A 24632-nucleotide genomic window follows, 5' to 3' on the forward strand; every position below is an offset into this window, starting at 1 on the left:
AACATATCTGGAATTGTAATTTTGAGGTTATGTGCTTTATAGCTCACGATAATATAAAATATCTCTACCTTGCATTTAGTATTTATCAGAATGTTTGAAATGTTGAATTCATATGTGTTTATATTGAAAGTAATAGTGCATGTTCTCTGAGAATATTTAGATAACTTCCATTTTTCTACAATGGCACTTAATCACATGGATTAAATAATAGTTTGCAACAATTCATTTTAAGGGAAAAAGACATGATGGATTTTGCTTCCTCTATGAGTGTCACGGATTCATTTTTTGTAGGTATGACTTGGAAATTGATAAAAGTAAGAGATCAGCAATCAAAAAAATAACCGAGAGAGATGACGCAGCAGGTAAAACACTTGTGCTGTGTATTTCTAAAATCATATCGCTAAACACTGCTGTATCTCCTGGTAATAGTAATAACAATACGGAAAGTGAAAAAGCAGCAGCAATAATTGAAGTTACTGATGGCTGGTATGGGATTAGAGCTCTTCTGGATCCACCTCTCAAAGCTTTCTTACGTAGAAGAAGGCTGACTGTTGGTCAGAAGATCATAGTGCATGGAGCAGAACTTATTGGCTCTCCAAATGGATGTACGCCACTGGAAGCCCCAGATTCCCTTATGCTAAAGGTAAACCAAAGTATTAGTTCAGTTGATTGGATGTGACTGAAAGGTGTAATAATTGCTATTTACTTGAGCCGTGCTGTAACCTGGATGGGCTTTTGAAAACATAAAAGGTGTCTGTTTATAAAATTCAAATGAAAACTTCATTTGTTTTAGAACTTTGGGTTTTAATAACTGGGTTTGTAAGACACGAGGTAGTTAACACATAGGGTTAGTAGGGTTGGAAGAGAAGTTAATAGTATCAAGTACATACTCTACAAGTACTTTTTTTTTTTTTAGGTTATATAAAATTCTGTCAAGTTTTGCTGCATGTTTTGTCAGTTTCAGCTCCCTAGTGTGGTTAAGCATTAGGCTGAGGAAAGTATTTGTCCATCATACACATATGTAAGGTGGAGGGAGAATGGAGGAGAAAACAATTTGTGGGAGGGTGGTCTTGGGTAGGAGGGACTTGTTTGAGGATGATCAAAGTGCTGCACAAAGTTGCAGCATAAAGATGGTGTATCTCAGAAGTGCATGTTTCCTAGAGAATTAGAACTCAGTAGATTTTTAGTACTTGTTTAGGATTAGTTTTTCAATACAAAAAGTAGTCCCGAAATGAAAATCCAGTATGTTCAGATATAAGAATGAGAGAGAGGTTGGATTTCCTTTTGACCCTTCCATGCCAGTTCATCATTCAACATTGAATTTATTCAGATTTCAGCGAACAGTACCCGATGTGCACGGTGGTATGCAAGACTGGGCTTTCATCGGGACCCCAGAGCTTTTCCTTTGCCTCTGTCATCGCTTTACAGTGAGGGTGGTGCAGTGGGATGCATTGATGTAGTTATTCAAAGAACTTATCCTATCCAGGTATGGTACAAGTATTTTATGGATCTGATAGGTTCTGTGAGGTCTGTGTTATCTAATGGCTGGTTGCTGTATCATTCCTCAAATGTCACATAATGTGGACAGAGAAATAACTTTAAGAAATGGTATCATTATGTGTGATTGCAGCAGAATTGACTCTTGCAGCGTGAACGATTTCAACTTTTCAGAAGTGTATCCTGTTAGAAAATTTCAGCATACAGTCAATGTCTTCTGGTTTAGCTTCAGAGAGCCAGAAATTACTGGAAATGTTGGCTGCATAATCTAAAAGGCACAGTTTGTTTTAAAGGAGAAAAAAACATCACGAGATTCAATTTTGAGTAGAAATGTAAAATGAGGGTTTTTTTTTTCTTACTAACATTACATATCTCTGCAATGAAGTAAAGTGTGGAACTAACATTTATTTTGGTCCCAGAAAGGCAGCCATAATCTCTTAACCATCACAGCAAATGGTTTCCAATCTGAGGAGGAAAGTGGTGCTTTGTTTCTCCCTGTCTCCAGTGATTGACAAGCTGATGTAGATTTCTTTTAAAACACTGAGAATCTTGCTCAGTCATACCAGGTTATAGGAAGATTTGGGCTGGCTGTCTCCCCTTGACTTGTGATTATTGTGCTCCTTGACACAGTAACTGTACTTAAAGCTGTCAGACTAAATGGTGTAGGAAGTATTAGCCATGCAGCTAGTGAGGCACACAGCCTGTTTCAAACTGTCTCATAACAATCAGTCATTCAGCCTTCCTCATCCTACTCTTGCTATACTGCCTTGCTGCTTCTCTGTACCCTGGAGCTGCTCCTCTCCCATAGCTGATTTAGTTCACAAAACCTGAAGTAAGAAGGCAAAAACAAACAAACAAAAAAAGCCCACACAATAACTTAATTATTAAACCCACACCCTCAAACAACTGTTTAATTAGCAAACTAATGTGATCTGGAGATATATAAGCACTAGAGCCATTGCAAGGGTGAGGAAAAGCAAAGAGGAAGACCACTTCCACCAGCAGTGACCTCCTGTGTTTGGCTGGCCTGTCTCAAACAGTGCATGAAAGCATGCCAGTTTTGATAGGATGTTGAAGACAGCTGTTATCCCATGGAATCACTTCAAGCAGAAAATTAAGGGCAGCTGCAGAGCAATATCACAGCTGTTTTGCAGCATCTAATGTGGCATGCTGAAACAGTACAGTCAGTGATGAAAGACAAATCAAGTAAAATGCAGTTCAGGTATATTTTTTGAGCTCTGCATTTGCTTTATATCTAAATGTATCTACAGGTGGAATTCAGCTGTATTCTAAATTGCATAATTGATGCCTGTTATTATAATCTATGGTTTCTTCAGCTGTTAAATTGTACAGGTTTGACTACAGCTCAGTTCTGTCTGTATAACTTTGAAGAGAAGATTTACCAGCCAATGCTATTGTTTTGTTTTCTATTTGCTATATTAAAAGAACTTATGAACTTGTTCACTTTTAAAAGCCTTTTTGCTTAATAGTGAGTATTGAAAAGAATCTAAATAAAGTTAAAATTTTTAAATAAATGTTTTTGTTTGAAATGTTATATTTCAGTGGATGGAAAAGACATCATCTGGCTCATACGTGTTTCGTAACAGCCGAGCTGAAGAAAGGGAAGCTGCCAAGCATGCGGAGGATCAACAGAAGAAACTGGAAGCTCTGTTTGCAAAAATTCAAGCAGAATTTGAAAAGCATGAAGGTAAAGCTTCAGAATAATTCAGAATTAATTCAGAATATGTAATAAGAACACAAACGCTTTGGATGTTTGCAGATGAGTTTAAAGAGATTTGAAAAACTGTCTGGTGACAGAGAAATGGAGGTTGGGGTTTATTTCTGCAGAGGAGCCCAGAACTGGACACAGTTCTCCAGGTGAGGCCTCCACCAGTGCAGAGTAGAGGGAGAGAATCACCTCCCTCGACCTCTCTGACCATTGCCCTTCTTGGCCACCGGGGCACGCTGCTGGCTCGTGGCCAACCTGTGGTCACCAGGACACTCAGGTTGTTCCCTGCAGAGCTCCTCTCCTGCAGATCATCCCCCAGTCTGTACTGGTGCATGTAACCTCCTTAGCTGCAAGACTCTACGCTTGCTCTTGTTAAACCTCATCTGGTTCCTTTCTGCCCAACTCTCCACACTTCTGGCATGTCAGCCATTTCTCCCAGCTTTATATCGTCAGCAAACTTGTGGAAAACTGACTCTATCCTCTCACCAAGTTAGTTGATGAAGATGTTGAACAGAGGCAATGTTTAGAAAATGGTACAGGATTATAGAATTCATAGTTCCATTTTCTTCAAAAAGCCAACACTCTGTTAATATTTCACCTAGGGATATGTGCTGCTGAGGGTGTGTCTTGGTAGGCTGAACACCAAGACTGAGCATTGGGCAGTTTTCCTCACAAATATTGTGGGTCTGTGGAGATACTGAGGTCAGTGAAGTAACTAAATGGGACGGAGGCCCTGGTGAAACAGGACGTGGAAACAGTTGAGGTATACAGAGGCCAGGAATAGGATCCCAAGCACAGATAAAGGTTGGGTGGAATGGTTTGAGAGCATTCCTGAGGACAAGGAAAGGATTTGGGCTGTCAGGGAATGAAAGACTCAACAGAAGAGCCCCAACTCTTCTGTGCTTGCAGCCCAGAAGGCCAACTGTCTGCATCAAGAGAAGTGTGACCAGCAGGTCGAGGGATGTGATTCTGCCCTCTACTCTGCTCTTATGAGACCCCACATGGAGTACTGTGTCTAGTTCTGGAGCCTCCAACACAAGAAGGGCATGGAGCTGTTGGAGTGAGTCCTGAAGACGGCCATGAAAATGGTCAGAGGGCTGGAGCACCTCTCCTATGAGGGCAGGCTAAGAGTTGGGGCTCTTCAGCCTGGAGAAGAGAAGGCTCCGGAGGAGACCTTATAGCAGCCTCCCAGTACCTGCAGGGGGCCTACAGGAAAGCTGGGAGGGACATTTTAGAAGGGTGTGTAGTGATAGGACATGGGGAAACAGCTTTTAACTGGAAGAGTGTAGATTGAGAAGAGATACGAAGAAGAATTTTTTTACTGTGAAGGTGGTGAGACCCTGGAACCAGGTTGTCCCAGAGAGGTTGTGGGCACTCCCTCTCCGGAGGAGTTCAAGGCCAGGCTGGATGGGGCTGTGGACAACCTGGTTCTATGAGTACTGTGCTGAAGAAAATCATGAAAGATCAATCATAAAAGACGATTTAAGGAGACAGTAATCGTTTATATAAAGAAGTTAACATGGCTTTTAGCTGGTGATCCTCATATAGAATCATAGAATGGTTTGAGTTGGAAAGGACCTTTAAGATCATCTAGTTCAGCCCCCCCCCCCCCCCCCCATAGGCAGGGACACCTCCCTCTAGACCACGTTGCTCAAAGTCAGTCAGTCTGTCTGTCTCCTTATGGAAACATTTTGTGGTTTTGTTCTAGCAAGACCTACATACTATGATGCTTCCTACATAATTTTCCTTAGTTTTTAAAGTGTACTGGTTGTTGTACTCAGTGTAACAGATTTTTCTCAACAGAGAGAAATTGCAGAAGAACACCAAGATCACACATAGTGACAAGACAGCAGATCCATAATTTGCAAGATGGAGCAGAACTTTATGAAGCAATTCAGAATGCACCTGACCCTGGTTATATGGAGGTAACTGTGCAGCCTACTTGGCTAATTTTGAAATGCTTGTGGAATCATTTCCTATATAGTACCTCCTGCTAACATCAGCCATTACATTATTATTAATTTTTGTCACCTTTCGAAGTTTTCTACAGTATGCTTATTAATAAGTAAATGAAGATTTACTTAGAAATTTGAAAAGCAGTTCAATAAAGTCTAGTTAAAATAGATGAATAATACCTTAGATTGCCAAAGAGAACAAGTTGTTTTCTCTTCATATATGAAAAGAAAACAGAACTGTTACCTTTTTGTTTATGCCTTTATTAGTTAGATACAGGTGAGAAGTCCTTACCAGCTGTTAAAAATATAATGCATGCTTTGCCTTTTGCAAGTCAAGGTCTTTGACTGTCATAAAGCCATTATTATCTGTGATTTAATTTGATAAAACGTTATGCATACCTGGGGTGGAGGTGTCTGGATCTTGAAGGGTTGGTCAGAACAGTAATGCTCCCAATGATTTCAGCATAATTAACTGTGTTAGCTCAGAGATAGCAGCCTGCTGGGGGTGCAACTCTTCTTGTGACAGAACTTTGCAAGATGTCTTATTTGTTACTGAGCAGGCAGACATGCCTCTTGTATGAAATCATTCACTTCACTTACATGTTTTAAGCAGGCTTCTCACTAGTTACCACATAACAATATATACTGTAATACAAAGACAGCTGAGCACCAGCCAAATGCCAGTCAAGATGGATGACCCTAGTTGTGTTAACATACAGCATTTCAAGTCCTAGTACTGTATCCTGTGTCAGTTGGGATTTTTTTTATTAGTGGAAAAAAATATACTGAATACACTTTCTCTTGGCCACAGGGATATCTCAGTGAAGATCAGCTAAAAGCTCTGAATGCTCACAAGCAGCTGATGAATGATAAGAAACAAACTCGGATACAGGAAGAATTCAAGAAGGCTGTAGAGTCTGCAGAACAGGAAAAACATGGTTGTTCCAAAAGGGATGTGTCTACTGTATGGAAATTATTTGTGGTAGACTATAGAAGGCAAGAAAAACATAAAGGTTAGTACTTGGGAAATTAGAAATAAGTTCTGTCTGTACAGGGTAACTGGCCAACACAACAAGTAGACTTGAAGTTTCCCCGCAGTGTTCTAGCATGCATGTTGCAGTTTCCATTTTTGTTTTGTTTAAAAACCTTTACATTAATATTGCACACCTAATACAGCCTGATCTGACATCATTAGGAGTGATCCTGAGTATCTGGCGTCCGCTGCTGGATGTGTGTTCACTGCTGAAGGAAGGCAGTCGGTACAGAATCTACCAGCTGTCAGCATCACAGTCCAAAGGAAGACCAGACTCAACTAACATACAGTTGACAGCAACAAAGAAAACTCAGTATCTGCAAGTATCAGTGAGTGCCTTAACTGCATAAAGATGTACCATGAAAAAGCATTGCAGTCTATATAACAATGCCGGGTTTTTTCCAGGCCTCACAGAAGATGCTGGTGCAGATTTTCTTTCCAAGAAAGGTTCTACAGTTCACCAGCTTGTTGGATCCTTCCTACCAGCCACCGTGCGCTGAAGTTGATGTAGTTGGAGTTGTAATATCCATTAGCAGAACAGGTATGCCATGGACCACATGTGCTGCCATGGTATATTTATCGATTAGAAGTCTTCCAAAATGCATGTGACTTTTATAGATACAAACTGCAGTAATCAACCTTTACTTAAAGGTTAAAGTATTACCTCTACTTTTTTTTTTTCTTACTTTTAGGATATGCTACCATGGTTTATCTATCTGATGAGAGCTATAATCTTGTGGCAATAAAAATCTGGGCAGATCTCAGGCACTTTGCTATTGAAGATATCGTTGTCCGCTGTTCGTTCGTTGCTGCAAGCAACCTTCAGTGGCAATCTGAATTCAGATCAGAAATCCCTGTGCTATTGGCTGGAGATCTTTCTGCATTCTCAGCCAACCCAAAGGAAAACCATCTTCAAGAGAAGTTTAATGAGCTGAAGAGGATGATAGAGGTAAACCTTCAGAGTTTTAGTTCAGTGATGAATTCTAGCTATTGCAGTGTTACATTTGTCACCAAGAAGTCTGTCAGTGCTAGGAAAACTTAGGTAATGCACCAGGTGTTGAATTAGAGAGGATTTTGTTGGAGATGGGAGAAATGCACTTTTCCTGGGGGACTCTCCATATCCCCTATTGAATATCTTAACTGGTTTCATTCCTCCTGCCCTCCAGCTCAACACTGCTGCTTTAAGCACGTGCTGCAGAATCTTCTCTGGCCACCAAACTCTTTTCACTTGTCAGCAAGGAACCTGTCACAGACTATTGGACTCTTCCCTTTTTACAGTTGAAATCTTGCTTAGTTGAACACATTCGGTATCAACCAAAGAACTGTTTATTTTTATTGATTTATTCTTAATTTCAAATTTAGCCATGCTAAATACCACACCTTGGTTGTGCATTCTCACTTTTTATTGCACACAAATTTTGAATTTAAAAGTTTATTTTTCTTGTTAGCAGTAAAAGGAAGTGTATTTTCTTCCATGGACAGTGCAGCAGACTTCTAAGTTGTTGAGGGAGTATAGCAAGAAAAAAAAAGCCTATTTAGTATGTATGTACTTAAATAATGATGCACTGTAATCTGTTCTGCTTTATAGAATGTGGACTCCTTTTGCTGTGATGCAGAAAGTAAACTGACCAATCTGCTACAAAGAAATTGTTCCCTTACACCCATTTTACCTAAAAGATGTGGTTTGGAATGCTTTTCTCCTTCCTGCAACTCAGGCCTTTATGCAGAAGATAAAAGTTTGGTAAGCTACTAGTAATTCCTCTCAGATTTATACTGATGTGATGTATAGTAAGGATATAAGCAGGTATTATACCAATGGTTTTTAACTCACAGCCCACCCCATAGGGTCTCTTCAGGGCAATGCATCTGATCAGATGCAGTGAAACCCTTGTGTGGGTTAGGATTGTCCCTCAGAAGGAAATCCCAGGACTAGTCCTCCTCCAAGCAGTATGTGGGAAATAACCTTTGTGGCCTGTGTTTCAGCAGCATACTTTACGCACTCTGAATTTTGTATTAGGAAAATGAATCCTCCTTTACCTGTAGGATGGTTTATTACTTCTTCATTCCTGCTGTGAAGATTATCTGACATGTCTCCAAAAGAGCAGTCAGGCACTGGAATGAGCTGCCCAGGGAAGTGGTAGAGTCACCATCCATGGAGGTGTTCAAGGAATGTTTAGATATTGTACTTGGGGACATGGTTTACTGGGAAGTGTTGGTGGTAGGTGGGTGGTCGGACTGGATGATCTTGGAGGACTTTTCCAACCTTGATGATTCTGTGGTAGACATCACTGGGAGGAAAATTCTTGATATGTATATCTTTCTTTCAGAAGAATGCAATGTGTGCCCTTGTTCAGAGAACTGACTTCCTAGTCTTTTTTTCTAGATATTGCTCACTATTTGTAGATTGGAAAGGGAAGAGGTATCACCTGGCAAATGTTTGCATTTTACAGCAGCATTGCCAAACATTGAGTGAAGCAGTACTCTAAGCTTCTTTTAAGACTGCTGGAGATAGGTTGTTCCTCATGTGCAGTACTGTGTGCAGTCAGAATAAAAATATTTCCTCCCACTCGTTGTGAGGGAGGTGGAAACACACTGATAAAAGGTCTGTAATGAGGGCTGGAGATGTCTGCAAGGTGTCCTTTTCCAGTTCAGAGAAAGTGCTTATATTTGATGTTGAAGGCTTAGTGGTATACATCAATTTATTAAATACAGCAGCCATATTGAAACAAATGAGCATTAAGAGTTTAAGTACATATTCAAATGATTTGCTGTGTAGACTGGAAAATGTGGAGATAATGTTCTGTTCCTTTTTCCTTCAAACTTTTTTCTTCATTCTTCCCTGTTAAATAAACCATTGAGGATATTTCCAGTGCAGAAGACTCAGTGAACTCAACCTTATAATGACCACTTTGAATTCTTACCATCTGGCACAGGAAAGTTGCCTCTCTGTTTAGCTTAGGTCTCAGGCACAAAGTAAATGTGCTGTCTTAGTATCACTGAGTATCAGTATGTTGCTTGCTTTCAGAAGTTAACCTGGATGTGCATTATACAGCATTGTTGTATCCGTTTTTTTTCCCTGTTGCATGAAATTAGTTGAGGAAGATAATGGGTTTTTCATTCAACATAGAACTTCTCTCTTTTTAACTAGATCTCTTCCAAAATTGAAATGAAGCAGCAGAGCCCCTTGTCAGCTAGCACACCGAGTCCAAAGCTTTTCCCACAGGGGTCAGTGGTAACGCCTCCCTCTGCTGTCAGTAACGAGCACCACCCCAGAAACAGCAGGAAGAGAAAAGCAATGGACTTCCTCAGTTGCATACCTGCCCCTCCTCCACTCGCACCGATCTGTTCCACCGTTTCCCCGTCTTTAAAAAAGGCATTTCAGCCTCCACGCAGTTTGGTCGGACAGCATAGCAAGTTAGCACGAGAAACAAACCCCAGTACAGGCTATGTCACCCCCAGTAGGAAACGGAGAGAAACTGTCCAGCTCCCTGAGAATGACCTGGTTGCTGATGAAGAACTTGCCATGATTAATACGCAAGCACTCGTAAATACTGCACCAGAAGAGAAGAAGATGGGTTATGTGAGTAAAGACAGTACAAGGGCTGCTAATTTATCTGCTGATCTTGCACCCAAAAATGGTTCCAGAACTGCTACAGAAGGGAACAGTTCATTGAAAAGCAGTTCTGGAGGAGCTCTCCAGGAGGACACAGAGGAACCAGAGAGTTCCTTATCAATCCGCAGGATGCCACAAAGGCGCAGATGCCTCTAGGTGCACATGTACAGGATTATGTATATTTCAGTTCAAGTGGTTTTACTTTGTACATTAAAGTACTTAATAAAGTTACATTACCAAATTCACGAGATGGAATTCATCTGCAAAACAGATAATTTGGAGTTGAGCAGTAGTGCATTTCTCACACAAACATGTGGCATACAATAGCACGGCTGAAGGTTTTATAACCTGTTACTTTGATCCTGCTGTATTCTTACATTACAGCAGTGCCTTTGTTTGGCCTCGAGCAGTTTCAGTAGTAGTAGAGCAGTTGTTTGGCTGCCAGGAGTAATGCAGGGCAAAATGAACAATTCTCCAAGGCTGTCGTAACCAGTTTCAGCAGTTTTATTCTGAGTTATTCCTCTGTCGTTCTGACATTGTTCTGTACCTTTTTCCTTAAAACTTTATTATAGTTTTAAAAAAGATTTTTGGGAAGAACTGTAACGATGGAAGTTGGATTCATAGCAAAATGACATACAGAGGTATTAGTAATTGATACAGTCCTGCAGGCAGCCTCGCTCTCACACAGGCACAGTGTGTTCCTTTACACCTCTTATACTTCTGAGCACTGAACTGCTGGATCAATGATAGCTGCCCCCTTGTTTCCTAATGTCCAGGGTGAGCTGAATTTGTTTCCTCAGCAGCTTGCTTGCCTGCTACCATCCTGCTCTATAACTACTGCCTGATGTTCTGTACCTACTTCAAAAAATTACTGTCACAAAAGCTGAGTTTTGGAATCACATTTCATGAGGCTTCTTGATAAGGGCAGATCAGTAGGATTTAAAAATAGAGGAGAAACTCCTGCAGAAAGGCTGTTTCACCTCATTCAGGCACTTCATAGTGGAAGAAGTTAATTTCACCCTTAGAAACACTTTTTCCTTTCCTCCCCTCCCTTCCCTTTCTCAAGCTGTCATTTAGTGCAATGCAGTTTGTACTTGCAGGGTCAGGCACTGGGTAGCCTTTCAGTACAGCTGTTTAGAGCTGCTTCTGTAATGCTGTTCCTTCTCAGAGTTCGTGAGCACTCACCCAATGCTCGTGTTCCCTTCAGGACTGCCTCCTCTGGCACTCCAACTCTTTGCAAGGTTAAGGGCACAGTTTGGCATGTTGAAGTTTTTCTCCTTGATGCAATTTGGGTGTGTTAGAGCTAAGGTAAAACAGCATAAACCCAGGCAGTGGATGTGTAGATGCAGACCAAATCTTGCTACAATATCTTAGTGCATCTACCTCTCAAGGCTAGAAGCAATGCTCCAGACAAGGAGTGGGGAGGTGCATAAAATCATAGGGTAGTAAAAAAGCAGATGACCACTGCATGGAGAAAGACTTGGCCACGTGGTCTGTAAGGAAGAATCTAGGAATGCTTAGCATTATCTGTAAGTGAAAGAGCGATGAAGGAAAAGCACGTGAGGCTCAGCCAGTAACAGACTTCACCACAAGCATGAATGAATTGCAGCAGAGGAAGAGACGGGACCCAAATTGCAGCAGAGGAAGACAGGAGGCCCAGCAGTTCACACAAGGGGCAGTGGTCATCACAGATCACTCAGACTGAGGCAGCATTCAGTGACTTCAGAAATAAAAGTCCCATTTAGAAAACCAGTAGAAAAATAGAAGAATAAAAATGGTTTAGAAAAATAGGTAAAACTAGAGACTGTTGTACCCTGATAATCAAAGCACACGCAGATGAATGCACCTCTTCAGTAAAAGGCCGGGTTGTTTGTACGTGCCGTGCGAGCTCTCCTGCTCGAGCAGCCCCCAGGGGGGGTGGCACAGGCACCCAGGCCACAGGCTGCATTTGGTCCAGGGGAGCTTCTGTCTTCTCTGCTTGGTTTCTCAGAGTGAAGAACGCTGTGGAAAGTAACGTAATGCTCATACTCTTCTTTCATCTGTTGTATCTTTTGTCGAGGGACATCGTGGATGTTTTTTCTGTAGAGTCAACATTAACAGAACGCATTACAAGTCATCTTAAACTTGCTACAGTTCCTGGCTGGTAGCTGTTGTTGCCTTAACTGGGGGCACGTGGAGCAAAGTCCTACCTGCTGTGGCTCAGAAGTGATGGGGAGGCTGTGCTGCTGGCTGCTCCATAGCAAGCAAGCAAAAGAAAAAGAAGGAACTGGCAAGAGAAATGAGAGATGTGGACAGTGGAGAGGCTGCCCATGGTGATGGCAAGGCATTTATACGTGAACTCTTGAGAAGGAGGGGAGCAGCTCAGGCATGCAGGGCTGTTGGGATGAAAACAGTCTTCCCAAAGCCTGCCAGGGGCATCTGCTGCCTGCAAACTCTGAAGAGATTTATTTTTACCATTTAACTGTAAAAAGCACAAACTCTGCATCTTTGTTTCACAGCTAGACTTTCAAAACCTTGCCTATGCAAATCCTGGAGTGCCTCACATGGTTTTCCCCCATGGGATTAAGGGAGCACTAGTGCAACAGGTTGGAGGCTGCAGCATCCCACTGTGCTATGGGCAGCGTGAGCCTGCGATCACAGCTGCTAGAAACCCTATTACCAGTAAAGACAATGATCCAGAGCTGGTCACAGCAAAACCCACCCCTCCTCCTTCCCAGTTTGTATCCCAGCAGTTGGGAATGGAGGTGTACAAGAAGACTGATTCTTTGTGTCATGCAGAGGGTAGCGTTTTGTATTGGCAGACTCGCTCTTTGTAGCAATGAATTCACTACAGGCTCAATACTGAGTACTGTAAATGTTCCACAACAACCCTGCTGTTGTCATTTGCCAGGTAACATTTTAGGGTGCATGAAGAGAAAGAGTGCTGACCTTCCTCAGAGCACTTGAGCAGCAGCCTGCTGTAGCAAAGAGTAAAAGATGTACCTCGTCAGTTCTCGAACATTGAACTTCCAGGGTGTATCTGGTTCTCGGAATATAACTTCATAGCTATTTTCACGTGCCTGAGGAAGTACACACAAGTTTGAGATTTATGGCTGCCAAGCTCAGCAGCAGCCAATCTTCCAGACCCTTGAGATTTTTCATCAGGTCAAGAGATGCCTCACATATCCCTAGGAGATGGAAAGAAGGCAGCCAAAGATCCCACCAAGATCATCTGTACTCCCAGTTCGTTTGATTCCCAGCTCATCCACTTCTTACACCACAGGATTTGGGTCTCCCAGCAAAACTCAGCCTCAGCAGTGACTCCACTCCCCACGGTGCCTGGCTTTGGCAGTCACTGGTGCTTCAAGAGCTACAGGTTGGAGCTTCTGGCAGTGTCCTGCTATTTCCAGACACTCAAGATACAAGTCTCATTTTTTTTTGTGGTAAAGCACACACACACACACACACACATACACGCACATATGTAGTTAATACAGTTACTGATAGATTTTGGTTTGAAGAGAAGCAGTGCCTCCCAAGGACATTACATAGTAGCAGAAAGGAGGCGGGGGGCTCTGCTTGTCTTTCTACATCGTTATCAGGACATACAATGAAACTGTAATTAGAGGACTGAGGGAAAGTGGAATTATTTTTAGCCTTATTAAGAACTGTTTCAGTTAAATCACCTAGTGTATGTCACAGTTGAGCATATAAAAGCAAGAAATCATAGCTTTCCCTACCATCATCACATACGGCTTCATTTCCCATGCATGGATGTTGGTGTTATCAATGATAACTGGGCTTTTCCCATTCTTCATTGCTTTGCGTGCTGCAATGTAACACATTAAGTAAAGCTAAAATGCATTACTAGCAGACTGAGCCAGGTCCTTCCAGCCCTGAAATGCCCTTTCTCTGCCCACCCTTAGCACACTCAGCTCCCTGCTGGGTTTGTACCTCCCACCCAAACCCGAGCAGTTCAGTTCCCAGCAGGTGTTTGCTGGAGGAGGTGATGAGCTGAGCAGCGGGACCTGAGGTGCTTGTAGAACATATTTAGGTGTATCTAGCTGAGCACTGGCTATTTACAGCAAGTCCAAGTGACTATTATTTCTAAAACATGTCTGTTTCATGATCTCAGCATGCGTCTGCCATGGCTACCAGTGACTTCAGAGCACAGCCACAAAAGCATGTTACATTTTCTTTCTGAAATAGAAACCCTGGTGGTTACATTCCCCCAGTCTTTAGGTTTGCAAGTATTCCTTTTGGCTACCACTGATTCCTCGTTCACCCACTTCCAGCTCAGGACACATCTAAGAACATACAGTCTGTGCCATGCTGGGCATACAGCCGTGCTGAGCGGCTGCAGGGCTGCTATTTGCATGCCACCTGCTGTTCCCAAACCTCAGCACTGCTGTCCATTAGCCCCCGTTTTGCTTCCAAAAACAGTACCTACCATCACCAACATTTCCTCATTTTAAATTCCAATCTCTGATGCTATGAATAACTCAGAAGTGGCAAATGTTTTCTTAACCAGCACAGCAGGAGCTTCGGTGTATGACAGAACTCTGAGATATCTTCCCTTGGGACCAAACTTAAAAATAAAAACCATGCTGAAAAAGAAGTATTTCAGTCAGTTCAGTCACCTCTCTTTTGGTTCCATTTGTGTGCATCCTCTAGGAAGTCAGGGTCAAACACATATGCACCACTTCTAGAAAAGAAGTCATCAGTGCTAAGAACTACAGCACTGGGATAGTCACATTTCAGTTGTCTGGAAAAAAAAATGAAAGAAGGATTAGTACATGCAAACACACCCCTTTCACAGAGAGCATTAAATCAGGAGCCAGAGTGCTCCTCGAATTTGCACATTGCTGCATTTTGAAAATGCCAGGTAGAAGAGCTCTGAAAGTGTTGTAATCAGTGGATGGACACGCAGGAGGAAAGGAGCATAAAGGATGCATGACTTCTTTAGGTCAGCAGGGAAATCTACAGTGGACTGCCAGTGTGAGCCTCTAAGGTTGTGGGGAATTCCATTTTCTGAGTTATTTGCGAAGGTATGAACGTACAGCAATGAAATTACTGCTTATCCCGTGGAGTTGGTCCCAGAAGGGGATTTGATTGGGGGAGTTTCAGTGCAGAGAGATTTCTGAAGATGACCTGGAGGAACAGCTCATCATTTAGTAAGGATGATCTGTAGCACCACGAGCTTTGGCAGGAGCTCCCTGAGGTTGGTGGCAGAGGGCAGTGCCCCTCGTTACCCACTGCAGTGCCATGGAGCCGTGACACTGTCCTGCTGCGAGCTGCCTCCCAGCCTGAAGGTGAAAATGCTCCCTACGTGCTGGCTCACATTTGAAAGGTTCTTCTGCAAGTCCTTAGAGAGCATAAAACCGTCCTGATACAAAACTGGGTTTCCGTTTGTGTTGCATCCATGGGCTGAAGTGTTTATTTCTTCAGAGAAGGGAGTGCTGGGAAGAGGAGGAGGGAGGGAATCCCTGAGAGAAGCAGGGCAGGCACCCAGCACAACCTCACCACTCACCATCACCTCAGGGCCCAGGAGCCAGTGGAAATAAAGCAAGGCCAATCCAGAAGCCCTGTGACTGACACGTGCACTGCACTGCTCTGTTATCTCACCCTGCACACAGTCTCCATGACTCAGCTCAGCTCTTCAATTCATCCCCACAGGCAACAGAACAACTATTTCTCAACACCTTATCTAGTTGAGCAAAGGCAGGGAAAAGGTCTCTCTGGGTAATCAGCAGAAAACAGACACCCAGGCAGAGAAGGCTTAATTCTGACATCTCTAGCTCTGCTCTAACCACTTGCTTACCACTTTTATCCTAATCTGCCCACCAGAAGCAATGCTTCACTGGGATTGCACATTGCTTTTAGCAGAATGGAAGTCAGCTTCTGACTTTGTTCCACCCTCACTGTAACTTCCATCATTTGCTGATTAATTAATCTCATTCTGGGGCAGCAACTGCCACAGAGCAGAGGCTGCTGGCTGGCCAGGGCCAGTGCCTGTGCTGCAGCCCCTCCTGGTCAGCAGCTACCTGTGCTCCTTTCTGGCTCAGAATAGATGGCTTAATCACCAGATTACTGCTGCACAAACAGATCTCACAGAAGTCAAACAATCCAAACTCAGTCCCATGCAAAGAATTCTTATCAGGAAGAGCAGAGAGCATCTAGTGCTTATCTGCTTACTCCTGTTACACCCATAGATTTATTTCACCACCCAGTGCTTACCTCTCTGTTGCCTTACCAATCTTCTTGCCTATTAAGAACAGCAAACCACTGGCACATTTGCTATCTTCATACTAAACCAAGTCCTACTAACAGGAAACACTGCACAGCTGTTTTTCCTTCTGCCTATTCTGCTTTGACATCTGGCTTTCTAAAACAATCTGACTGAAGTTTACAGCTGCTTTCTGTAATCCTTTACAGCCCACAACACCAGTTCCCATTGGACTCCTAACCACTCTGTGCAGTAAAAATGCCTGCATCTTAGCAAAGTATACAGCACCTATGTAAAATGAGAGGAGTTGTGGCTGGCATGAAGAAATTTTGAGCACCATCCATTGCTGTTAGATCAGTGAGTGTAAGCTATACGAAGGAGGGGAAGAAAGAAGAAATCTCTTTGCAAGACCAAGGGGTACTTATGAGCTGTGTTCGAATTAAAGAAAAGCTGAACTGCTTAGCATTGCACTGTCTTGCAGCAGTTACATCATCATGTGTTATAGACAGTGAGGTTGTGTTGCAGTATGTTACTGCTCCCTCCCTGGAGGCATTCAAGGCCAGGCTGGATGGGGCTGTGGGCAACCTGGTCTACAGGGAGGTGTCCCTGCCTATAGCAGGGGGCTGGAACTACATCATCTTATAGGTCCCTTCCAACCCAAATCATTCTATGATTCTATGACAAGCAAAAGTTTGCTCTCTTTCTCCCTTTCCTTCCAGATTGCCATGCTCTGGGAAGTACCTCAGAAGATGGATACAGGTGGGGAAATAAAACTTTCAGACACAAAAGCACCCAACTTCATGTGTCTGGGAACTGCTAAAAACCTTGGTGAGGGTGGAGGCAGCCCCACGGGCAGCTGCAGGCAGCAGGGAGGCTTGGGATCAGTGTAGGCTCTCACCTCCCTCTTCCACCCTGGGCAGCTGTGCAATGGCTGAAAAAACAACTGTGCCACTGCAGTGTTGAAACGGCTGTGTGAGTGAACAGAGAGGGGGTTGTAAAGCCTTCTGAATTATTCATCTTAAGAGCTGTTCCCATGATTTATACAGTTTTTGAAGTCTCTTTTTTTATTAACAGCATCTTCAGTACTTTCAAACAATCCTTTTGGAGTTTAACTGTTTATATTTCCTTCATATAGGGCTTGGGAGTTTTCACAGTCATTAATAACATCATTGGAGAAAGAAAGCCCCAGCTGCATTTCATAGCCTGGTGTGATTTTCTATCAGAAAATTCAGTAGTAAATGAATGTCCAACACTCAGTCTGGTAAGGAGATTGGAAGGAACCTTTTCAGCACTCAGAAAAGCTAACAGAACTGTGCATCTGAACTGGTAAACATGCAAGCAAGATGCAGTCTTCTTCCAAGGTAACAATGAGCATAACATAGAATCATTTAGGTTGGAAAAGATCATCAAGTCCAACCACTATCCTAGCACTGCCAAGTCTACCACTAAACCATGTCCCTAAGCACCACATCCACACATCTTTTAAATACCTCCAGGGATGGTGACTTAACTACTTACCTGGGCAGCCTGTTCCAATGCTACACAATGCTCTCTGTGAAGAAATTTTTCCTAATATCCAACCTAAACCTCCACCATGTGACTTGAGGCCATTTCCTCATGTCTTCTCACTTGTTTCTTGGAAGAAGCCTCACCTCACCCTCCCTTCAGGTAGCAGTAGAGAGCAGTAAGATCTCCCCTGAGCCTCCTCTTCTCCAGACTGAGCAATCCCAGTTCCCTCAGCTGCTCCCCACATGACTTGTGCTCCAGACCCTTCACAGCTTTGCTGTCCTTCTCTGGATAAGATCCAAGGCCTCCATGTCCTTCTTACAGCAAAGGGCCCAAAACTGAACAGAGTACTCAAGGACTTCGGGTCCTAGCACCACACACAGCTAGTTGTTCTGATCACTCTTCCTAATACTTTTCTGTGGCACCTAAAAAACATTCACTTTCAACAAGATCAACAACAAAAACGGAAACATGAGAAGCAGGGTACAGCACTATCAGTCAGCTGCCTGCCATGTTTTGACAACTCCTAGCTCCCTGAGGACTTTGGCTGCCAGGCCCGACAGTGTCCACACCTCTCCCATGGGCATGGCAGCAGCAGCTGCATCTTGCAGAGCAACAGGCTGCATGTCACACATTGCAGAGAAGTACCTGAAACACTTTAATTTTGTATGTTTACAGTGTGTTGCCACCTGGAATCAGGAGCTGCAGAGCTGATAAGCAAAGTCCACAAACTGTGACAGAGCTTCAGTTCTGCTCTAGGGCTGGGATCCTGACGGCAAGCCAGATCTCACCATATGCAGGGCTGAACAAGGGAAGAAATGAGGACGCTTCAGAGCAGTCCTGGAGGTCAGACTGGATGGGGACCTGAGCTGCCTGAGCTGGTGGCGGGCAGGCCTGCCCATGGCAGGGGTTGGGCTGTAACCCAAACCAAGTCTATGATTGTACACGATGCAGAAGAGAGAACTGGGGAAGATGTAGTGTATGTCAAGCACCGCAGTGCCAATGTACTTTTCCCCTTCTGTTTCTTTGACATCCATCTGGGGTGATTGTTCACCCTGTATTTCATAGGGGAGTACAAGAATGATCCCTGTTTCAAAAGCAGTGGCTCAAACGTTGCATATTTGATCATGCCTAGTGCTTGAGTGAAACTGCTTGATACATTGTGTAAGGCATGTGCTTTCAGCCAAAACAGAGTCCACCATGGAAACAGACACAAGCTTGCATGTGACTTGATTTTTGGAGAGGTTTTTGGAAGCTACTCCACCTCAAATTATTGTTTTCTTCATAGTTGCCTTGGTTTGATCATAAACACATACTGTGAAGTCAGGGAGGAATGTATTCAGGTGAAGGGCATTACTCATGTCTAACAGAGGCTCTTGGAAATGTGACTCCCTCTCTCCCTTTCTTCTCCCACTCTGGTGGTGAATGGCAAGGGAACCAGGTAGCTGATCCTAATACATAGGAAGTTCAGGAAAGCATATCCTTAGTAGTGAAGTAATTGGAAAGGTTTGGAATTTGCCAGTGAGCAAACCAAATCCTCAGTCTTCTTTGAATATTAAATGTATCTCTGCCTTTACCAGCAACCAAAAACCAGACCAGAACCATCCTGATCCAACGCCATGCCAGCTCCTCTGAGCTGGGAGTGTCTTGGATGGGAAAACTGTTTCCACAAAGACATTGTGACCATATCTTACAGCGCTGTATCCAGACTGTGCCAGGTGATGCTGAAAGGTGTGGGAATCAAGTCACCAGCTCCAGCTTGATACTGGAAAATGCAATGGTGCGACAGAGTGAAAAAGGGACACTATGCCAGAGTTATCAGCAAGCTAAAGTATCGTTAGTGCTAATATTCAAGGCTCATGACATTTCTGAGTGCTGTAAAGTAATACAGATTGAAACAGAAATACCGGCTGATACGAGTAATGAATGAATAGGGATCTGTGTGAAAGCAGCAGAAGAAACAGCAGAGCAAAGGTTAAAATAATGGCACGTACTGTGATAACCAAACAGCACTGAAACTGGGAGACGTGCCCTTCACCAACACGCTGAGCCCTGCTGAGCCCAGAGCAGAGGCCTTGACATGGGAAGCCTCTGTGAGCAGCAGGATGCACCTTCTGACTTCGACCACACCACTTGTGCATGTGTACTCTGATGCTTGCAAATATTTGGGTATGGTACTGTGTGTGAAAAAAATCCAAGCGAACAAATTTGGATGGGTAGAATCAGCTTACCCAGGGATTCTGGAAGTAAATCTCCCCTTTCCTCTCCGGTAGGATCATGCACTGAGCTTGTTGTATTGATTTTAGAAATTTAGATTTAAAATTTAGAAATTTCTGCTTAGTACCACCCAGAGAGGTGGCGGAGTCACTGCCCCTGGGGGTGTTCAAGGATGGATGTTGTGTTGAGGGACACAGTTTAGTGGGAGCTACTGGTGACAGGTGAACGGTTGGACTGGGTGATCTTTTAGGTCTTTTCCAACCTTGGTGATACTATGATTCTACACTGCACCAAACAAGGTGGGATGTGGGAAGAGAAAATTTTCTTGGCACATTTTCTTCCTTCCAAAATCTAGACAGAGCTAGGGGCCAGGTGCTAAGGGCAGTTTTCACAGCTGCCTGCTGAGCCACGTCCTGCAGTAACAGTTAACAGGGGCCACATGCAGAACAAGCACCTCAAGCACTCATCGCACACCGGACCGAAGCAATACTTCAGTTTATTTTGCAAAACTCTCATTAATAATTAACCTTATATTATGAGGAGAGCCAGTTGCTCGCGCTGGCTGAGAACGCAGCCCCAAATCCTTAAGTTCAGCCCGTACTGCGAGAAACCTGAAACCCCTCTGACGAGGTGGGACCTGTACCTAAGCGGTCTCTAAGAACAGATGCGTCGAAGGGGTTTCACGGCAGTTAGCCTCTCCAGAATCCGCTCTCGCGTTTCACCAGGGCCGGCCGCGAGGAGCGCTCTGCGGGCTCCGCTTCCTTCCAACCCCGCGGCGGCGCGGCCGAGCGGGCCAGGACCGCGCCCTTACCTGGCCAGCGTGCTCTTCCCGGAGCCCGGCAGGCCCCGCAGCAGCAGCAGCGTTTTGCCGAAGCGCCGCGGGGAGCGGCGGGGCGGGGGCTGTAGGCTGAGCCCCCCCAGCGCGCGGAGCAGCTGCTCCTCCATCGGCACGGCACGGCACGGCACGGCTCGGCTCGGCCCCGAGGAGGAGGCGGGAGCTGACGGGGTCCGGCCCGGCCCCTCCTGCTCACAGCAACGCGGTGCATCGCATCGCTGCACGCTTTTGGGGCGGAGCGGCGGGAAAACTGCGAGGGCGGAGAGGAGCTGAGGGCGTCAGGCTGCTCGAGATTACAGCCCTCCTTTGCACCAGGGGAGCTTCAGCCCGGAGTTTCCCTCAGTCAGAGGGAAACACGGAGCTTCATTTCAGGAGAAAACAACACAGGATGGGCAGCTTGGGATGAAAGAATGGGTAGGAGAGAGTGGGGAAGTCTTCTACTTGACATGAAGAGACTGGGAATTAATGGTGAGTAACAGGATAAGCGGTGAGAGCGGGAAGAAACAGGATAAGACAGCTGGTACACTGTTCATGCTCTAATACATGTGGCAACATTGGGGGCCCTCATACCAATGAACTAAACACCATTATTCAAGCCTCCTTTGTGCTCATAAAGATATACACATGCGTTCCAACCGGCTTCAGAAAGTGAGCTTTTACCACACGGAACAAAAAACAATCTCAATTTTGACTTTTATTGTGTGGATAGAGAAGCTGACACTGGGGGAGAGGAGAAAAAAAAAAAAGATAACTAACTACAGATTCACACCAGAAATCAATACCAGTTACTTTCTTCCAGGTTGCTCCTTCCATTTAAAATCCTTGGTTGCAAACTGAAGGCCTTCCACAGTGGAATCAAAGCGAGGAGCATCTGTAATAAAGGAAATAAAAGACTTTGTTGAAATATCACAATACTGCAGACGTTAATTGTGGCAAATCTGACCTTTAGACTAAAAAGGTCACCTATCTGACAATTTACAAAGCCTGCTTCTCTTTCATACTTAGCTGCTGGTACCTTTTGTAATAACTGAAAAGGAACAGAGAAAAGCAGAAAATAGAAAATGCAGGGGGCAAAAAAACACCAAAAATGCATGAAAAATGAAAAAAGAAGAAAATGTGGACGTCAAAGCAAGAGATAGCAAAGTTCTAGAAATCTCAAGGCTGAAAAGACTCAAAAATAAGAAGAATAACATAGTAAACACTTCCTTTATTTTTATTTTTATTTTTTATTTTTATTTCCTATTTAATCTTTGTTTTCCCTCCTTGTGCCTTCTATTTCCTATCATTCCCCCTGGTAATTATGCTCTCTACTTACACAAGTTTTAGGCCATGTTTTTCTGGAAAGCACCATAAAGGGTAGGTGAGGTTTTCTGGTCCTACTTCTAGGTGCTGTTTAACGCTAAATATCAAAGGACAGATTTTTTTCCCTTAATTATCACTGTAGCAAAGTAATAACTGGAAGAGTTTGACCCTGGGAGGGTATAGCATCTTCTGCAGCATTACTGGAGAACTGGGTTAGTCTGCTTTGTATTTTGCAGATGTTTTTTCATTCCAGCCAAAATAAAGAAGAATCAGTGAAGCACCAGATTTGCACCCTTGTTTCTTCCAGTTCTCAGATCTTCTTGAAACCCTTCATTTATTGTGACAACACACAAAAGGATGAAGTACTCACTTAACAATATACTTTAAATCATATATTTAACTGGTATTCTCCTTAGCACTTGTTTCATGCTAAAAATACAAATAGTGATAAAGGAATTTGTGAGCAGGAACCGGAGATGAGATCATCTTTTTTGTCAGCTCTTGAGAACTGTGTCAGCTTTTGAGAAGCTGAGATTAATCAGGAAATGAGAATTAAAACCAAGTTCTAACAGTAGTCAAATTTTCATGATTCCTACTTGTCCACAGTAAGAGGAACGGCGTCACAAATCCGTTCTCAGTGTTCAGGTATAAATGCATTTTTTTTCCTTTTATCCACATCTGGGAAACTCGCTCAGCCTTTTCTGCTCGGTTCCAAGGACATCCTTGCTTTTGCCTCCATCACACCTCTGAATCCCTAATGCCCTGCATCCATAAGCCAGAAGTTTTAATAGCAAGGCCTTCGGAGAGAGGGTATCACCCCTCCCTGTCACTTCTCATTCACAATCACTGATTTGACCTGGCTGCCAGTCATCTCACACTCACTCCCAGGTGCTTTGCTGCCTCATCTCCTGGGCAGAGCCCTCCCAGAGAAGTTGGAGCACCAGCTTAAGCGCAGAGCTCTGCACACCAAAGCAAGACTGCACTGTATGCAAAGCAGTGCATGGATAACAATTCATTTCAGCCTGATGAGGGTTCAGACAGATTCCTCTGGGATGTGTTTTTAGGTGAGCTCATCCAGTGAATGGCTTCACTCCAGCTGCAGAAGCACCACATCCAGCAAGGGGAGATGCCAGCAACAGCGTGGCCAGGAAAGGAGGACTGATAACATGTCATCGGGAGATTTGTCTAACCCAAACAACTGCCCCGTGGAGCTGTCCTGGAAGATAGAAGTTACTGCCAAGTGACTGCTATGCCTCAACCACAAACATTATTTTGTAATAATAAATGCAGATAAATGCTTAAACAGCTATGCTAAGAGGATCTTTTAGGCACTATAATAATACCCTGTGTTCACTGACAGAATCACAGAGCTGTAGGGGTTGGAAGGGACCTCCAGAGTCCATGGAGTCCAGCCCCCTGCCAAAGCAGCTCCCTAGCCCAGGTTGCACAGGTAGGCGTCCAGGCGGGTCTGGAACGTCTCCAGAGGAGGAGACTCCACCACCTCTCTGTGCAGCTGTGCCACTGCTCCGTCACTGCACTGGGAAGGAGTTCCCACACACATTTGTGCAGAACTTCCTATGCTTCAGTTTGTGGCCATTTCCCTTCATCCTATCACCATGCACTGTCCAGCCTCATCCCTTCGCCTCCTGCTCCTTAGATATTTACAAATGTGGATCAGATCCCCTGAGTCTTCTTTCTTCAATGCTGAACAGCCCCAGGTTTCTCAGCCTTTCCTCATAAGGGAGGTGTTCCAGCATGATCTCAGCATTTTATTATTATTGTTGTTTTTTTTTAAATCAGGACTTCTTGCCTAATCTCCACAATAAATACTGATGTACTGCCAACACTGCTCTAAGAAGCTCTCAGAACTACTTGAGATGTTTTCTCAGCCAACTGCAAACACTGCTCTCATTTCAACAAACACAGCCTCATGGAACAATACAGATGCGTGGTCATCTGACTAATAATTAAATAGCACTTGGCCAATAATACTGAGAATTGTAGAATAATTAATGTTGGAAAAGACTTCTAAGATCACCAAGTGCCCTCTAACCACATCCCTCAGTGCCACATCCACATTGTTCTTGAACACCTCTGGGGACAGTGACTACACCACCTCCCTGGGCAGCCTGTTTGAAAGCCTCACCACTCTTTCTGAGAAGGATTTCTTCCCAACATCCAACTTGGACTACCTCTGGCACAACTTGAGGCCATTCTCATCCTACTGCTGTTACATGGGGGAAGAGGCCAAGTAGAGAGTGATAAACTGACCACAGCACTTGAGGTGCAGTCCCATCAAATCTGAGTGCAGAGGGATGATCCCCTCCCTGGTGCTGCTGGCTGCACTACTGCTGTTACAAGGCAGGATGCTGTTGGCCTTCTTGGCCACTTGGGCACTCCAGAACGTTTACACTCAACTGCTCAATGAATCAGGAATATAGCACAGAGATAACATAACTCACAACTGCTCACCTCAAGTAATTAAGCTGGCAACAAGGTGCAGCTGCTAAGCATTCTACACTGTTGCTTTCACATCACCAGGCAGAATTAAGATTTTGAGGGGGGAAAGAAGGATTCAGCAACTCTATTCATTCAACTCTAATAGCAAAGTGCTGCCCACTCTTTCCCACTTACGCTTAAAAACAAAATGAGACCAGCAACAACCCTGCACCTCCCCCACCCAAAAGAAAGAAAAAAAGAGAGAAAAAAACTCAAAACAACAACAAAAAAAACCAAAATA

General features: G+C 43.9%; 3 protein-coding genes across 7 annotated transcripts in view; 1 reads left to right on the forward strand and 2 right to left on the reverse strand.

Annotated features, from left to right (window-relative positions):
* The window catches only part of BRCA2 (BRCA2 DNA repair associated), a 36646-nt gene extending 26585 nt beyond the window's left edge, over positions 1-10061 (forward strand). Inside the window, exons 17-26 of the mRNA XM_065730197.1 lie at positions 292-643; positions 1331-1486; positions 3061-3205; positions 5030-5151; positions 5993-6194; positions 6377-6543; positions 6620-6755; positions 6907-7163; positions 7803-7955; positions 9363-10061. Coding sequence (XP_065586269.1) covers positions 292-643; positions 1331-1486; positions 3061-3205; positions 5030-5151; positions 5993-6194; positions 6377-6543; positions 6620-6755; positions 6907-7163; positions 7803-7955; positions 9363-9983 — 2311 coding nt within the window. The 3' untranslated portion in view covers positions 9984-10061. The remainder of the gene's footprint in view (positions 1-291; positions 644-1330; positions 1487-3060; positions 3206-5029; positions 5152-5992; positions 6195-6376; positions 6544-6619; positions 6756-6906; positions 7164-7802; positions 7956-9362) is intronic.
* A 102-nt stretch (positions 10062-10163) lies between these two features.
* Positions 10164-20801, reverse strand: N4BP2L1 (NEDD4 binding protein 2 like 1). The gene is given in 6 exon segments (XM_065730250.1): positions 10164-11906; positions 12810-12886; positions 13547-13635; positions 14447-14571; positions 20567-20705; positions 20708-20801. Coding segments are annotated over 6 exon segments (753 nt in total). The 3' UTR covers positions 10164-11677.
* Positions 20802-21268: 467 nt separating this feature from the next.
* Positions 21269-24632, reverse strand: part of LOC136044739 (NEDD4-binding protein 2-like 2) — a 52846-nt gene continuing 49482 nt past the window's right edge. For all 5 annotated transcript variants that reach the window (XM_065730210.1, XM_065730211.1, XM_065730208.1 and 2 more), the window contains one exon: positions 21269-21461. The gene's annotated coding sequence lies outside the window, so the exon portion shown is untranslated. The remainder of the gene's footprint in view (positions 21462-24632) is intronic.

The sequence above is a fragment of the Cyrtonyx montezumae genome, unplaced genomic scaffold (genome assembly GCF_038088225.1).
Source record: "Cyrtonyx montezumae isolate F1298 unplaced genomic scaffold, pur_monq_1.0 scaffold_12, whole genome shotgun sequence".
Classification (NCBI taxonomy): Eukaryota; Metazoa; Chordata; class Aves; order Galliformes; family Odontophoridae; genus Cyrtonyx; species Cyrtonyx montezumae.